The sequence below is a fragment of the Vidua macroura genome, chromosome 2, assembly GCF_024509145.1.
Source record: "Vidua macroura isolate BioBank_ID:100142 chromosome 2, ASM2450914v1, whole genome shotgun sequence".
Classification (NCBI taxonomy): Eukaryota; Metazoa; Chordata; class Aves; order Passeriformes; family Viduidae; genus Vidua; species Vidua macroura.
Window position 1 is genome coordinate 95,917,784 of NC_071572.1, and position 18,836 is coordinate 95,936,619.

The 18,836-nt window shown below is 37.0% G+C and overlaps 1 protein-coding gene across 3 annotated transcripts in view; it reads right to left on the reverse strand.

Moving 5' to 3' along the window:
- DCLK1 (doublecortin like kinase 1) overlaps positions 1 to 18,836 on the reverse strand; it is a 237,517-nt gene that overhangs the window by 104,357 nt on the left and 114,324 nt on the right. For all 3 annotated transcript variants that reach the window (XM_053970076.1, XM_053970077.1, XM_053970079.1), the window contains exon 4: positions 18,324 to 18,423. In XM_053970076.1, the coding sequence (XP_053826051.1) occupies positions 18,324 to 18,423 (100 nt within the window). The remainder of the gene's footprint in view (positions 1 to 18,323; positions 18,424 to 18,836) is intronic.

Genomic DNA, 18,836 nt, shown 5'->3' on the forward strand with positions numbered 1-18,836 from the left:
AATTAGTAGCACTATTTACAATAATTTTTTAAAATAAAATAGCAATTTTAAAATTTTGTACTTCTGATCAAGTGCACATCAAGAGATGTACAAAGAAACACCAAATTATTCTGTTCTCTGACTCATATTTATCACATTGCCATATTTAAAAGGTAAGATATTTAGTGCCAGCCACTTTTGTTTCTTCACAACTCACGTGTACAATGTTGCCTACACAGTATCATGAGTCCTCCTTTCTACTGCAAAACACATTATTGAGATTACATTAAGTGGGACATAACAGTTCACTTCAACTGAACATTTAGCTCAATGTTACAGTTGAAGCTGCTTGATGCCTCCCATTATGAAATGTTGTTTATCAGTTTATCAGTTCCTATAAATCTTCATGAACACTTTAAATGTGGATTGAAAGCTTCCATGTTTACTGTCTGTCCTCAGACTGACTTACCCAACTTAAAAGTCCTCAACTGATTCCCAAAAGATAGAACTGGCGAGGGGAAAGTGCGTTATTTGTCAGGTTAAAGAGTCCAGAAGGAAGCAGAACTGGAACTTTCCCCAAACTGATTCCCTAAAATGTTCACTGATAAAGTTCAGTTTTTCTTTGATTTATTCAGATTTGCAGAAAAACAACAGTGTGGTCAAAATACAAATCCCTAGATGTGTTTTCATGTTATTAAAAGCCTTCAAACCATTCAGAGATATTTTCTGAAGATCCTGCCTGCATCACGGAGGATCCATCTCCTCTACAGCTTCTGCTCATTGACTGCATGGTTGGGTGTGCCATGTTGTACTACCATCAAGCATCTCCCATTTGGAACTATCAGGTGAGAGGCAGAACGTCCTCTCCAATATCCCTTCTCTGATAGTCTGGAGCTATCAGAAAACACTGGTTGCTCCAGTGTGGAAAGGTGACCTGGAGTTCACTGTTTTGTACTCTTGGTGCAGTCCTGTAAGGGACAGCAGAGAAAGGAGGAAACAGCCACAGTGAAGCACTGGGGAAGCCAAATAACTAGGAAGTAAAACACAGCTTTAATTCCCTTACATTTGTGAGTCTGATTTAGTTAATATTCGTACAGTACCATTGCATAGTGTTTTGGATTTGGAGAGGTTTATCCTTTTCTTTTTAGTTGAAACATTTACATTTTTTCATAGTCTTTTTTAAAAGGGATGTTTAAAATTAGTAAAATTTTACCAATACTAAACAGTAAAGAAATAAATTACTTCTGACCTTTAGAAAGCAAAACAAAACCAAACTGCAAGAAACCTTCTGAAAAGGGAAATGAAAATCAATAGATCATTAAAGGAATAAAATCCCTCAGCAATGGAATCTGTATACTGGTGATTAGTTTTGTTCCCATTTGTGTATGCACACATGTGTACGTCTATCCAGGAAATATTTTTAGTTCTTTCCTTATAGTGTATCTCATCTCATAATAGTCCAGTTTTAGCTGTTTCCACACATTATTTCTATTTCTGCCCTTCTCTAGCACAGACCACGCACTACCACTCAGTTGCTTACAACCTGAGGGTAAAAGAAAACGTGCATTAATTGATTCCTTTGGAGAAACCTGGAGGGTAAGGAGGACAGGGTAAAATTATTAGCACAAAATTTCTTGAGCATCAAGCTTCGATAGCTTCTCACCAGCATTTCTAAACAATTTGAATTATCCCCTGTCCTGTGATGAGATGAGCCAGCAAAGATGAGGAACTTTCCTTGGGTGAGGGGTTACATTCTAAGAAGGCACAGCTTCAACACTGCACAAAGAATACCAGTAACTGCTGTACCACATTTGATAATCTTTTGGCATCTTACAGCTTAAGGATTTAACAGCACAAATAATGTATTAAGATGTATAAACCAACATCTATTCAAATAAAATTCTTCTAACATCCAATTTAACTGGCTTCAGACAATTATGCTTCCATTTTGTCCCTGTTTATCTGTGAAGTTACAGTTTCTGGCTAACCTATGCACTGTTTCATACCCTAAGGATCAGATGTTTCAGTCTGAGATTTTAATTAGTGCTCTCTGGCTTTGAAATACCCAGGAGATACATGTTACTGTTTCATTGCATTTCATTTTTCCTTCTTCATTACTGGGTTTACAGATCACAGGCAACTTTAAAGAAAACGAGGCCAGCTTCAACTAGGCTACTAAGGATGGCAATCATATTCTGCCTAGTTAGGCACTTCTAATACACATAATACGTGGCATCTAAACTCTTTCCAAGCAGGAGGCCTGACAGCAATGCTACTTCTAATGATAAATGCACAGCAAGTGTATGTTGCTGTAGGAAGAATGCACTTGAACTGTTGAAAATCATGTTTTGGGTTGAGGATCCCTTTTCCTCTCATTCTTCCTGTTCTCCTGGAAACAGGTGTTTACTAGTTTACTGAAGTTATTCTCATTTATGAGGTGCTGACCACTCCCACAAAAATGTGCAATCTTTGTTGTGAAGAATTTGACAAAAAGGAAGTATTGGGATGGCTAGACAGAGCCATACAGAAATATGGGCAGGATGTAATGACTTTAAACTAAAAGAAGGTAGATTTAGACTACATACAAGGAAGACATTTTTTACAGTGAGGCTGGTGAAACCCTGGAACAGGCTGCCCAGAGAGGTGGTAGATGCTCCATGCCTGGAAACAATCATGGTCAGACTGGATGCAACTCTGAGCAACCTGATCTAGCTGAAGACGTCCCTGCTCACTGGGGATATGGGGTTGGACTAGATGAGCTCTGAAGGTTCTTTCCAATCCAAACTATTCCATGATGCTAAGATTCCAAAGTTTCATGTCAGCCAAACATGGAAAACACAGACATCAAAAAGCCAGTGTCTAATTTAAATACTCCTGTTTGCCTGAATTTGTACAGAGTGTGAGTAAAAAAAAAAAAATAAAATTTAAAGCATCATTGTCATTAAAAAGAACATTTTGACCTCAGTATAGCATCATGAACTATTTCCCAAAGGGAAGATAAAGACACAAAAGCAGCTTTTAATATTTTTGAGAAATATTCATGCAAGTTATTTAAAAAGGAGGAGAAGGTTACTTTCCCCTCATGTTAATCACTGATTATTTTCTATTGCCCATCGACCTAACTGCATCAGGATTACCAGAAGGAAGTTGAGTAATATCAATGAAGAAAGATGTGAGACCTAAGTCTTATGGGTGAGTCCAGGAAGTCTATTTCATATGTGTGTGGGAGGACAGGAAAAGTTCTGGAAAACATGGTAAAAATCGGCCACCCAAGTTAGGAATACTTATGGAAGAACAGGTAACATTAGGAACTGTTCAGATGAAAGGCAGTTTCTCATAAGGGACTTCTGGGCCAATTTAAAGGAGAATTATGTTCTAATCTCATTCAGAAAGCATCCATTATGTGCTTATAATGTAAATATGCTAAGAAATTTTCTCTGTTATCTGCTGAGGAGAGAAACTGCTCATCTGAAATTTCTGCCACAGCCAACATACTACCATGATCTAATTAATCATGGACATTTTTCTCAAATTATGTCTATAGGTGACTTTTTTTTTTTTTCCCCAAAATTACCATATAAGCATAAAGCATTTTTTTCAGAAGCTTGGCCTCTTAGGAAAGCAGAAAAGTTCACAGTCTTCCTACTGAACTATTCTATTATGTCTCGAACAACTTCATCACAAAGTTATATTCATTGCTCCATTCAAATATATACAGAGTATATGAAGAGCTAACATGAAAACACAAGATACAGATATTGCCATACATCACAGAAAACTGGTATGTTGCCATTCATTTGAGAGTTTGGAGGAGGTGTGCCCTTGTTATAACTTCCAATGATAAAGTAAAAATACCCTCATAGGTATGTAAATATCCTGGGACAACAACAACACTTCAGTAGTTTAATGGAGACTACTTACCTTAAAAAGGAAACATCACTTATATCCAACCACAGCAATATCATTTGAAAAAGTAACAGAGTTGCTTATTAACATTCCCTGAAGAGTTTCCATTACTGACAATATATATGCCTCTCTTTTCTTGGTAACAATCACTGAGCTTTCTTATTCAGGTTTTCTATTGCAAAAAGACCTATCTATTTCCATTATTATGAAGGAACTCAGGGTTCATTCTTAAGGAATGGTATGAAAGGGACTGCAACAAAAACAATAATTGCGAGTTCCTCTACAGTCTTTCAGAACCTATGATTTTGTGTATTAGATCTTGAGAGAATTAGCCTGGTACAGTCTCAGGCTAGAAGCATTTGCCCTTGTCTTTAAAAAGAAGAGCCATAAAACATATTTATGAAGATCTCACTTGATCTTACAAAGATTCCTATTTTGCACTTCACCCATAAACTCCAGTTACTTTTAAACCATTCAAAGAAGGCCTATTGTGCCTCTGTAGTACAAGCAATTCCTGAGATATACAATTGTATCTCCATCAGTAAACGTCAGTCACCTATAGCAAGTTCCAAATAACTAATAAGCACTTAAAATTCAGAGTCAGAAAGAATGACATTATAAAAGTAACAAGAGGAAATAGTCAGCATCTTATCTCATTGAAGATACACAATGCAATACAAGTCATATTAGCGTTCAACACAATAAAAATCCAAGGAATGCACAATCTCAAAAAAAAATCTATCCATTAGGTATCCATTCTAATGCAACACAGAAATACACACTGTCAAGTAAATTCTTATTTTAGCTAGAAAACTTCATCAGCACTTGTGCAATGGGAGCTAATCCCTTTGACCTCAGCTAGAACCAAACCCTGGGGCTGAGAAGGCTATGCTTAAGAGAGGACCCAGGAAAAGGATTGAGATGACAAAAAAAACCCCACGTTCTCCAAAATCCTGGGTCACTTGATGACTGAAAACCTCCTAGCACATTCCTGGAGCCCAGACACAAAGTACTTGATAAGACTTTTAGCACCAGAGCTCAAGAATAACCATGGTTCACATATAAGGAGTCTGCTGACATATCAATTCATGAATCACTATATGAAATTCTCAACCCTGACATTAACTGATGGAGGTTTGGCTCCTTCCAAAGCTACTTCACTCTTCAGACCAGTTACCAGACACAAGCACAACACAGTAAGAATTTTATGTCTTTTAACAAGGCCACATGCTACTTCAGTGCCCACAAAGTTCTGAAAATTTAAATGCACACTGCATTTTTCAACCTGATCAAGATTTCAGAAACTCTAGGCATAAATGGGGAGATGAACAGTAAAGTATATATTTAAATGCCATAAGGCAGAAAAGGAGTAACAGCACACTATTTGTACTGGATTTGGACTCTTAATTTTACTTTTTTCAGTGGTTGGGCACAAGTTTCTTCAAATTACCTACAACAGCTTGTTGGACTATCTGTACAATATCAGCTTTTAAGGAAATCCTTACTGGCAATGTTTATGTCCCAGTAAGTTTAACAACAGTTAAATATCTGCTGTAGTAACACTCTTATGGCACAAGATGTGATTATAAGATGTGAAACATGGTCATTCTTAAGTAGCTTACAAGTTATACTTTTCTATACTTTTATTCTATTTTTTTCCCAATAAAAATTACTTTCAATTTGGTATAGGTTCACAAAGCACTGATAACAAAGCTGTCTGACTCACAGAGAAATTAGAAATATATGGGTAGATCATAAAACTCCAGAAAAAATGTAGGAACTTAGGAGAAAAATATATGTTTCACACAGTATAAAGGATATTTTTAATCAGTTTTAAAAGTAAAAGTAACTGTAAATTCTCTTTTCACTCCCAACAAAAAAAAACAGGCACTGTACTAACTGAAGATCACTATTTACTTAATGTATATGAAATGTCTAAGTTCATTGACAATAACAACAAAGATACCTCTAAACACAAAACTAAAAGTACTGGTGTGATTAAGGAGCTATGCCTAGAACATTTTGGTTTATGGATGCAACTTAAGAAAGGGTGAAGTTTCCTGGCTCTGGATTGTCATTTTCGAAGTTTAAGGTTCCTTCACTCTCAAAGTGGTTTCATGGATGCAAAGCAGATTCCCAACACTGTGGGCCACCAAGGTGACAAAGTGACACATGATATGGCCATGCCAGTCAATGGGGCATATAAGCAAGAAGAACAGCTACAAAGGTGCTTCATTCCATTACCTGGCAATTAGGACACACACTTAAACAGATGACAATTAATGTTTAATGCCTGGGTATTTTTGCTTGAAAGGGATACAGACACTGCAAACTATCCTAGGAAGCAAAGAGCTGAATGGAAGTGCTTCTTCTCCCTGATGCTTGACCTTACTTACTAGACTGTAGACACCATGCACTTTCTTGTTTCCTTCCTCTTTAGTATCATGTCTCCTGCATTCCTGCACACAAAATATCAGAACACTTGTTTTGGAGGTGGAAAATATGGACCAGTGACAGAAAGAATCACATTATTTTTGTCTACCAGGAAATCATTGGTTCTGGTACCTCATATAGCTCTATCCATATGTAGGGCTTTAAGCTATAATTACAGATTTGTCCATGACAAGAATACCAGGTATTTTGGAATCCTGTCAAAAATATTGGCTGTTCTGTGCTACGTTGCTGTGCATCAACAGTACTTATTATGAAACTACTGTCATGTTTACTTCGCATTTTCTGCAGGTTTTCCTCTCATCTTGTCCTTTATCAAACATCATCCATCCAGCCATCCATCCATTTAAAAGAGAGAGTTATACCCCAGGGCAGTGGGGAAGGTGTGGGTGCTGTGGAGGTGGCTGTAAGCTCTTTTTACACCATGCCTCTGACTTCCCTAGAAAAAGCTGTATCCAAATCTAGACCAATTCACCAACCACCAATCACACACTTCTCCAAAGAATGCAATTATTCCAAATTTTAATGTGTGTAACTGGTATGAATTCGGTTTGGGTTGGCAGGAACATGTAAGTAGGTGTAGATTCCTTATAAGGGGTAGGAAAAGGAAACGAAACTTTTAAAAAATTGATTAAAAAGTAGAGAAGGAGTTATAAAAGCTGTATTTTTCTTCCATTTAAACACAAGCTGTTATGTAAGCGTCTGCTGCAGTAGGTCTGGTTTTAAAGAAAGTTAAAGAGGCACACACTGGTTCTCTTGCAGCGCATGAAGTTATTTAACATACCTCAAGGAACTGAAAACATTACAGACTGATTTTTTTCTAGTTAGCATCTCAAATCTGCCTGTAGTAAGAGTATTAAAAGTTATCTAGTAGAAATTTTTAAAGAAAAAAAATGTAAAATTATATTGTCTGAAGAAATGAAACCACCTGGTATCATAATGACTTTTTAAAATAACAGTATTTGGGAGGCCCTCAAAAAAAAAAAAAAAAAAAAAAAAAAAAAAAGAAAAAAAAGAGTAAGAATGCTTACAGTGTCAAATATTAGCAGGTTTGACTGTTTTTATCAAATTTTCACACACATAAGAAAAAAAAATTGAGCTGCAGTATCAGCTCAATATCAATATAATCAAAAATATCAAACCACCAAGAGCCTAAGAAATCTACAAATGGATACAGGAAAAAAGGCCATACTGGAGATTCAAACTTGGAACTTCTCAACAGTTACTTTTTACAGATGAATCCCCATGCCCCAAACAATTAAAGACAGCACTCTTACTAAAGCAAAGCACTTCCATTTGCTGATATTGTTAAACCAATATTCACACCTGGACTCTCATGCCTCACACCATGAACTGTGCTGCAAGGTGGGCAACAAAACCCACCTGCCATCTAGAGGCACACACGATTTTTCAGACCACCCACATTTTTGTTTCTTCAACATCCACGACAGCACCAAGCAGACTTATTGCAACATTGCTTTACCTATCAACAGAAAACCCAGAAATTAAGTCTCCCAAGTTAAAAAATGTCAAAGACTCCAGAGCTGTCTCTAATTTAAAAGTCCCTAGGCAGCTTTTGCCTCTAATATTAATGGGTTCTCCTTGAATGCTATCTGGTTCAGGCAATTACATTTTACTATAATTATTTAGATAAAACTAAAGTAAACAGGCTGAGTCATCCTGGCAATAGGCTAACAGTGGGATATCTGGAAAATGTGGCTTTACTAAGAACATCTGCTAACACCACAACACTTACTGAGGTGTATGAAGTCCCAGTGATAGGTTTTTTTTCTTCTGATAAAGTTTAAATAATTGCAGATCAAAAATGCACGTTGGGTCGGAAATAGCCCATGAAACCATCTTTCATTCTGTGTACCACAGCATACTTCAGAGATTGGTCAGAGGAATATTTTGAAGTTTACACATGAGTTTATTCATAGGCTGATGTCCTCTCTGGAGACTCAAAGAGACTTTTTATTCAATATGGACAGTCAGATCAACAAAAAAGACAGACAAGCTTTACTAGTATCAGGGGTTTTGCTTCACAGGAAGCAAAACCAAACACATTTTTTTTTTCTGAACAGTGACAGGTCTTACTTGTACATGATGCACTTTGCAACTGACTTGACTTCTGCATTCTTCTTTGGGACAGTCGTTTGTATTTCTCCAAACATTCTGATTAGAAATGGGGCTTTTCTCCCATGATGTGTTTTATTTTTTGCTGAATATAGAAGCCAAAAATTGAGATGGTACATCTGTCATTACTACACTGTATCATGACCTCAGTTTGTGATGGTTTGTTATGCTTTTGTGTTTTTTTTAAATCTCCACATCTGGCTAAAACCTTTACTCAAAATCAGCATAATTTTTGCAAATGTGAGTGACTACATGACTATTTCCATGTTTGGTATCGACATCTTTACTGAGCAATTCTTTTTAGGCTTTCCATTTTCTGTCAGTTGAACTTTGGACCCTTACCAATATATTTTGGACGCAAACCTAAGACAGCTTTTGGCTTGCTTTTTGGTTGGAATTCCAAACCTCCTCCAACGTTCAAGTCCCCACATTCTTCAGCCTAATGAACTTCACTGACTAACTCTTTTGAATTTTCAAATTTCTCCTTCTTAATGTAATAAAACATTTAACATTGGTTAACTGGTTTCGTTTTCTGGTCAACATGAATGTAATCAGTATATGATTACATCTAATGCTCTTCCTAAGACAGTTTTTTTTTTTTTTTTTTTTGTAATATCATTATTATTAACAGCACTAAATCTAAATAGAGAAATGTTCCCAGTTAGCATTTAGTCTGTATTATGCATCTAGGAAGTCTAATGAATCTCATGATACACTGGAATTTCTCCTGCTGCTAAGAACTAGCACAGCTATCTGTCTGCATGTAGTCTGAGCTATGATCCCAGAAGACTCTCACCAGAATCTCAGAAGAGAGGTCTTCCCCCAAAGTGATTTTCAAAAAATATTCTGTTTTATTTATGCAGGTTTGTCCTTATTATTAAATGTTTAAGTATTAATTTTAAAACTCCATTTTCAAAGTAAATTTTGAGCATTTACTTGATCCCAAAGTTAGGCTCCCTGTTGTGTATTTCCCATGGTTTCCCAATTTATATTTTTAAGCAGAAAATAATATCACCTTACAGCCTTGCAGTATACAGCAACTGCTGTGCAAAAATAAATCTGTTCTATTTTTCTGAAGTCACTTATTTTGCAGATCATCATTTTGCACATCAATATGTGCTTGCAAAATAAAAAGAGCATGTACAGTCTAAGACAGAAATAGTTTGTATAAAGCTTCATCAAATTTGTTCTCTTACAAGATTTTTTTCATCCCAAACATGCTGTCCTCATCAGAAACTGCCTTACTCTGTAAGTTGTCTTCTTTTTTTGCTAGATAATCTTAACAGTTTTAAGTAGCTGAGAAAAAAATTCTCAGCTCTTACTCTGTTCCAGAGTAAGAGAAAAGACTAGGTAACTTAAATTTCTTTGTCTTTTAACTACTCTCTACTCCATGAGGAATAATTAGCAATCTTCTACAAAATTTCCTTGGATGAGAACCTTCATTTGAAAGAATGAAATTTCATGTTAGTCCCCTTCCTGCTTTAATAAATTTTAAGTCCCTAGAATTCTTTCTTTCAAAAGGGAAAAAACAAAAACAAAAACAGAAACAAAACAAAACCAGGGTTACAATTCCCCTAGAACAAAATTTTAAAAAGCTCTGACTGAAGAATAAATGAAATCAAATCAGAGCTCCATGACCTACCACCTACGGGTGTTCAATTCCATGGCAACATGAGACTTCCTAAAGATTACTCAGCCTTATATTGCTTTAAGCATATTATTAGCATCCAGTTCTCCTGCAGGGAACTATGCTCAGAAAAAAGTTTCTTCGAAAGTGTTTACAGAAGCAACCTGAGCTGTCAGGTAAGACTTTTGAGGTTTTCCATGGGAAATCTCTGTAGGTGGCACTTTGTAAATAACAGCACCAAACTACTCTTGCAGCACACATTGTGAGCCACCACTTTTGCAGCACAGACCAACACAGCCATTATTCAGAAGTGTCCTACTGGCCTTTACACCTGATACATTTGTGTCTGTATACACACCATCTCAATGAATATGTATGACTATATAAATATGAATATCACTGGTTTACTCCACTTTCATCACTTTAAAATATTTTCCAGGTTGTGTTTCATTCTCTCTCAGCTGCTGTGCTGAAGTTTATGTTTGATAAGACTTCAAAAGAAGGCTTTTAATGAGTATTAAGGATGAAGGCATTTTCCTCATAGGCCTTCAGAACATTTTTGCTTTGTAAAAGCTAAATAACTCTGAATTTTGAATAGTTATGCTCTTTTCAAAATATTTTGCTAGTATAAAAGTTTCTGGACAGCTCTGGCACTAAAAAAAAAAAAGTGTGCACATACTCAAAACATGACAAAACTCCAGGTATAGGGCCTGTATCTATAATGAAGATTAGAAAATTACAGTGGTCAATTTAGCAAGTCAGTCTAATTTTACTGCTGGTGAGTCTAATCTCTGTTTCAACCATGCCACTAAACAAACAGACAGGTCTCCAGGGCAAATCCTAATACATTTTAGCAGTTACACATTTTGTTCTAGTTCTCAGATTGAATGATGAAGAAGAACTGATGACAGAACTATTCATCTCAAAGCTGTGTCATACAAACTTGTAATGGGATTATGTTGCTCACCCAAATGATCTCCTGCCACAGAACACCATTTCAGAAATTGATCAGATTCTAATAGCTTTCAGCATTATAAAGTATCTGCAAACTGTGAAAAGTACAAATGTACTCACCAAGATTACCAACACCGTATGCTCCATTTTACCTGACTAATTAACAAGACAAGAAAAGCACAAACATAAACATAAGGAAAAGGTAATTTCTAAACATCTCCAATGTGAAACTTCTCTATCCTCTTCATCAATCTACTCACCAAACTTGGTGGAGGAGGTTATAATATACAGCTATTATCTTCATCTTCCATTATCACTAGGACTAGAAAAGTAAAATGAAGAATCTCTCCTAAAAGAACTGAAAGTAAGCTGCTATTTTGGAAGCTTCCATCTTCTGAGGGTCAGACTGAAGACACAAGCTCCAAATTAAACTTGTGATCTCAAATGGAATATTATACAAACTGGAATATCATCAAAGGCTGTAAAATAAAGCAACTTCCATGGCAAAAGAATAGATACGAGACAGTCAAAGTAAGAGCCTCAGTCCCAAGATCTACCCTGTTGTGTATATCGAATTTCTGTGTTTATTCCCCAGAAATGAAAATTTGTTTAGAAAATTGATCATAAACATTGGAATTGCACTTTCTGCATTTGGATATACAACTGAGATTTTCACAGTTTGGGAAAATAGTTCTAAATGTTCTGTAAGAAAAATGTGCTCATGGACCACCTGATTAATCTAAATATTCAAGTAGTTACAAGAATCAAAATGAAAGAGCAAAAATATCAAGCTATGTAAAGCCAATAAATATTCAATCTACTCTCTTATTTACTATTTAATAACACTAGCAGTTATGATTAAATTTCCTTGTACATTAGATAATGGTATTGATTATGCTTAGTAACAATTTCTCTTTTTTTAAAAATAAGCTGAAGTTTTGTAAATTCCCAACATAAATACCATTTATTACTATGTAAATATTATTGAGGAAATCCTTGGTATTTTTGGGCACAAATTTTTAGCACTTTTATATCCAAAATCAGCTTTACTGCTGAAAAAGGTTGAAGGAATGTGCACACTCAAACCTCATTATGCAAATGAAACAGGAATTTCCACCAGTTCTAGTTTATTGGATAGCATTTCATTCATGCTATTTTTAACAGACACCTGGGGAAGCAAATACTGCAGAAAACATATTGAAGAACATTTGGTTCAATGAGCAGAATGAATTAGCATTAACTGCAGTTTTACTGTTTGGCCAGTTTCAATGGCTGTTTTGCAAGCTGTAAGTGACCACAATTTTCCCTAGCTATCCATACAACTTCTCAAGGCAGCTTCTTCACTGCAACATGGATGAAAAGTGATAACTATGCAAATACACATGCATGGTGAGGAGTTGGGAAAAGGGACATGCATTTCAGTGTAAATCTGGACTCGAAAGCACGTATGCCATCTTATTGAAAGCTCTAACATCCCTTACTCAATGTCTATAAATCTGCCAGCTGGTGGGGGGAAGCAAAGATGTTATGATTTAAGTGGCCAAACTTTCTCTGCTAGAGATGCTTAGGCAGAAAGGTGAGAAGCAATGTCTCAAATAAGTACACCTGTGAGACACAGTGAAGAATATTGAAAGCAAATTTGCAAACAACAGATAAAGAAGTGGGCTTTTGTAATCAAGAACGTACCTATAAAAAAGGCATATATTAAAAGAGAAATGCTGCATAGAATAAACCTGAAGTTCTGTGAATGCATTTTTCATGTGAGCAGCTCATTTGACTCAAGCGTTACTACAGATTTTATTTAATGAACGCCACATGATATTATATTAACAGCCACCTGACGATCACGCTAACAGCCTGTTCTGAGTATCTCACTGAGGATCAGCATCCTCCTTTTAAGAGTTTAACACAACAGAAACAAGTGAGTCACTCACATGCTGCCATACAGCCAAGTACTTCCAGGCAGCCAGGGCTGAGCTGGATGCACAGGCCTAGGGAGGGAGGTATTTCAGCACAGCTGGACACAGGTGGTCTCAGTGAGGAGTTTTGGGGTAAGTTGTGGAATGTCCCTCTACTGGATGTAAGAGAGACCCTGTCAATATACTTATTGTGAGGAAGGGAATGAGGACAAGTACTGATGTGCCAAATGGGAGGGAGCTGAGGGTACTGTGCAACTGCCTACAGCACTAAGAGAGGGTGGAGATGAAAATGGAGGTCCTGTAGTAGGAAGATAAAGGGGGCATTGGATGTAAAGCCATTGGAAAAACAGCTTGTTTCCGTCTTGCCTTTCTGAACCATTAGTCTAAGCGGTACATCCAGAGTCTGGCCTCTCCTGCCTTAGTTTGTTTCTTCCTCATACACAGAATATCTGTTTCCAAGGCCCAGCAGTTGTTGACATTTGAAAATATCACACTGCAGTGGAACACTTTATATTTATGCCTCTGTTGAAAGCAAACTTGTATCTCGAAGTCCCCAGAACCCACCATTACTTTCCAATTGCCAAAGCACGAGTTTTTGATGAGGGCAGAATAAGTCAGCCAGCATGCTCTCCACTCCTAATCCAGCCAAAAGCTGCTTAACACATCAGTCTCTGTCCTATAAATCAGGGTAGATGAGGACTATAACTGATTTCCCCTTCCTGCCTCTTTTAGGAAGGACAGATTAATGAAGGTTGCAGAAACATGACAGCTATTAACAGGGATAAACAGGATACCCCTGACCTCAACCACAGTTCCTGGATCAGATGCGTGTGCACGCCTCCATGCACACACGCACGTGTGTGCGGACACCACAGGACTCAGATTTTCCTGGCAAGTTGTCTGCTGCTGGCAAGATGAAGCAGTAACACTGCTGGCCCAGAGATGCTGAGCTGAGGACTAACACAGGCCAGCAAAGTCAAAGTGAAATTAGGTTTCAAAGTTCCAGTCCTAATTTTCCCCAAAAACAGAGTCATTCTCCTCATTGTTTCCATAACAGTAATATGTGCTTTTGACAAGCAATCTGCACTTGTTTTCACATCCAGACATTCTGTATTGGTTACACTCTGCTTGGAGGCAGAGACACTGGCTTTGGTCAGCTGAGACTGCAGCTTTTGTACATGATGCACCTCAGTACATGATGAAGTCTGCCATAACCTCTTTGTGCAACTCTGAAGGTTGCAAAGAACTCAGAAAACATTAACAGAACATAAAAAATAATTTAATTTAAAAAAAATTAATTCCGATACTGCCACGCTCAAAGCTCTCTTATTTTACAGTGCTGAGAAAGAAATATCCGTATAAGCAAAGGAGATGTTCTGAATTAGGGCAAATCTCATGAGTTACTCACATTGCAAATCCTACTTAGGTGCCTAAATAATAGCTGATTGCAAATATTTTTGTGAGAGTGGCCCTTAAACCTTAATCTTTGCCAACACACAGCTAAGGGCTATTGAAAGGCATCTCCTGACCTCTTTTAAAACTGAACAAGCGTCAGCTAAAGAAAACCTGGGATTTCTGGGAGACTTTCCAAAACTGAAAGCTAACAATGCCTGAAGCACTCACTGACATACTCTACGCTGAGGAACTTTTTCTTCTTACAAGCTGCTGTAATGTGTGCTTCATTCATGTAATGATTTTGTGCTTACATACTCCATAAAAACTTTTTATGAAAATAGCATCACTACTGACACTTGACAAACAAGGAGCATTTAATTCTTAATTTTATGGTCATTCACATGCATCCTTATGTCCCATCAGCAGCTCTTATGATGAAATTGTGTGTGGCTATCTTATCTGTTGATCATCTCAGATATGGAGATGATTGCTAGGAATTATGCTGGGTATGGTGCCTATTGTTTCTGCATTTCATGCAACAAACAGTGTGTTTAGCATGAAAATCATCTGTACATCCAGGCAGGGAAGAAACTGCAATGTATAGAGAGGACTGCTTGTTTTTTTCTCTTTGATGGATCCCTAATTAACTGACTTTTCTTAGCTGATTGCCAAGGGGATATGCAATGCCTCTTCCTAAAAGACATAAAACAGAGAAGGAGATGATATAAAGAAGGAACACATACCCTCAATTCAAGTGCAGTTTTAAGCCTGAAGTCAAAGTAAAGCTGACCTAATTGTTCAGCCTAAAGAAAAGAAAATTTATGAGCCCACAGATTTTTTTCAAAGAAAAAGGAATCATCTGTTTCCCATGTAGATAAGAAATGTAGTAATGGATTTCATTTATAGCAAGGGAACCTGGGGAAGATAGCTGAAAAACAGTAAGAAGAGTTTACCACTGGCACAGAATGTCTTGGTAGGATACAGATTCTTCTTCATCACAGGCTTTAGAGGGGCTTGTTAGCCAAGTAAATGTGAAATGTTATCCAATTAAATGTGGAATGTTCATCCCACACTTAGATGGGGAGATTGATTCACTGACTTCTAGACTGGTTTTCCTAAATTTCTGATTCTATGGCTTTTAGACTCTGCTATCCAAAGGCAAGAGCAAGACATGGGAGCAAGAGAAACAAAGATGACTAGAAATAATGGTAACTGATGGGATTTTAGATTTTGCCTTTCTGATAGGGTGGAATTAATCTCATCCTAAAAGCTTTTTAAGCAACTTTAAAACATAAAGTGTAGACGAGAACAGCTACATCAGGCATATAGATACCTTTAGAGAAGCAAACCAGACATTTCTGGAGCATAATTCATACGAACAGTTAAAAAAATCCATTTTCAACTGAGTCAACCAAATATCTATCATCTACTTTGTCAGTAAGTCTGGTTTCTTTACTGGGAAAGATATCTACTGGGAATGGCTCAGTCCCAGGCAATTACCTACATGCAGCTACCTAGTGTTAGCTACAATGGATCCCAGTACAGGTGACTGGCTTCCCAACTTTGCCTCCTGCTCACCTCTAGTATCAGGAGTTCTGAACCCAGGTTACAAAACAATGGCATTCCTCTTCCTCCCTCAAAAGTAATTACCAAAGCTCAGAACCCTGATTATTTATATATTTCTTCTATCTACTTTTTTCCCCCATCTTCCAATTTTGCTTTTCTTTAGTCCTTCTGCTGCAAGACCTTAACTGTTACTCTCATCATCTGGATGAACCTGGAGGATCCTGGAGGGATGTAGTGACAAACCAGCAGAGTGTTGCTTCAAAATGCTTTTCAGGGAAGCAGAGACAGGCTTTACAAGCCTTGCACAGTTGGACAGCACTTCCTAATACTTCTAGTATTCTTAGATTAACTCTGAGGAATGCACAGACACGCACTGTGATCATACAACTTCATTTGCCAAGCAAAACAAGTTAAAAGCTCCTTTTTAAAACATTATTTTCTCTCCAACTCTTGCTCCTGCTTAGAGAATGCTGACTAGATGCAGATCAGCTGGTACATCAGCAACTACTGGAAAGCAACCTAAACAAGTTCCCTGATATCAAACTCCCGAAAAAGAGACAGGAAAGTTGATGTACACTTCTCAAAGAAATAAGACACATAGTCTGAAATTTGGTTTTCTCCCCTTTCTTCATTCCAGCAGTCAAAAAAAAACAGTCAATGCTCATTGCATCTTTACCTGATAGAAAAGCAAACACTACAACAAATAGCTAAAGTTGTGTTTTCAGCACAGATTTTAAGGATTTTTTTAAGATCAGTACAAAATGGTTTTAAGCACCAAAGTTTCAGACAAAGATATTACTTACTCAAAGAGATGCTGATACATCAGACAAACAAAGACTAAGCAGAGTCAGGCTATGTCAGTACTTTGGCATTAGACCTCCAAAAACCAGCTACATACTTCTAAAAGGGACTTAGACCAATCTGTTGTCAGCATTTCTTGCATCCTTGCAAAAACTGCCACAGGGTTCACTGTGAGGAGCCACCAGTGTCATCCTTCAGATGAAACAAATTAATCCAGACTACACAGTCAACTATCTGGGTGTCCTCTCCTTGAAGGCAAGGACCTCCATTCTCAGCACAAAGCCACCTGGTAAACTCCTTTGCTGGTCAAATGTCCCCCTCACTTTCCTAATTCCTAATTCTAAAAATGGCTAAAGCTACTTTTTCCACCATTGGTACATTTTGCCTTAGAGTCAACTACAGCGATTTCATTACTGCAAAGTGCAGATCGGTGCTTTATTTTGATTTTTATTTCCATATTATAAAGTCCTCTAGAGGAACACAGAAGATGTTCTTGCTTCTGTCTGTGCCTGACATAAAAGGTCATTCCTGTGCCCAGAAGACATCTCCTTTTTCAGAATCATCCTTCAACTCAGAGAGTCAGGTCTGCACAAGTTGCCGCCTTCTGCTCCTACACAGGCTAACAGAGCATTTGTCGGGATCTGGGAAGACCAAGAGGCCCTCCAGCTTCACAGGTCAGAAAAATACAATTACACCATCTTGACATGTGAGAGCATAATTGCATCAAAAACCATGATGAAGTGGTGATGCTAAACAGATACACACATAATGACTAAAGTGGTTACTGCTGCAACAAAATCTTCTCTGACTGATTCTTTAGCCAAGTGTTCTTTCAGACCTTTGATAGTTTAAAACAATATTAGAGATTTTGATACCAATGGATTACAAAGATACCACGGACGGAGAAAGTGTGTAGGAGCAATAAAACTTTTGCTGTGTCTTGCTCTGCACAAAAATAAATTCAATGTTGTTGGCAGCTTTGTTTGTTTGAATGCACAAAGCCTGTAGTTAGTTTTTTCTTCTTTTTCCTTAAAACTGTGATTCCCAAGTCAGGAATATTTTTTGTAACAATAAAAGTATCTGAAAATAAAACATGTATTTTCCTTAGAGGGTTACATACATTGATTTCATTATTGTATTAGTCAGACTCTGAAAAACAGAGAACTCATTAAATTTTCTCAGATGACTTTGTCTGCATTTGCTAATTACATTTATCTTCCATTTAGAATTGCATCTTTCTTTCTTTATCACATTACTTGTGAATCATTAACTAAATCTCAGTGGTAGATACTGGAAGCCCGAGAAATTGTGATAAAGAAACAGAATAAATTCAAAGCCAAAACACAAAAGGAATTCCACCAAACACGACTTTTCATACAATATGTGAAATTCAGGCAGAAATCAAGTTTTATGCTGCAATAGGCAGACAGCTTCATTGTTTCTTTCAATTCTCTTATTTTCAGTATTTTGAATTAAAATTTTTATTCTATTTCTGAAATCAATCCAGGTGATACTGCTTTAGTTTAATTAGCATGATACAGAAATCTGCCCTTTACTCTCATTGCAAACATTTAAAAAATACATCTTACCGCTTTCATCCAGCAAGAAATCATCCTGGTAACGGAACTTTTCTGGTCCACATGCAATAAAAATGTCATCATCACCAAAAAAATCCTGAAGGCACATCACCTGCAAACAAAAAGGAAAGGAAGGCATTGTATGAAATACCTCACCATCAGAATTGTAACAATAAATCCCTCTTTGTCTCCATCTGCATGAAAATTCTTCACTTTTAATGGAATCAACAGGGCTTCATCTCCAGATAAATTTCAAAGCTGTGCTCTGACCATCTGTTACAAGTGAGAAACACTTTTATGGACACTGCAGGGAAAGATAAGACAAAAAGCCGTAACTGTCAGATTTATTACATGACGCATCTGTGGTATGAGGTAAATGCCTTCTGTTTGTGCACAAGGTACCATTCAGTAGTTAGTGGGTAATTAATTTGCCTTTCAGTTCACATCTCCATCATTTGGCTGCAATGAAATAAGGTTACAGCTTTGTATGCAGAATGAAATGGGAGTTATTTCAGCAAAATCTCT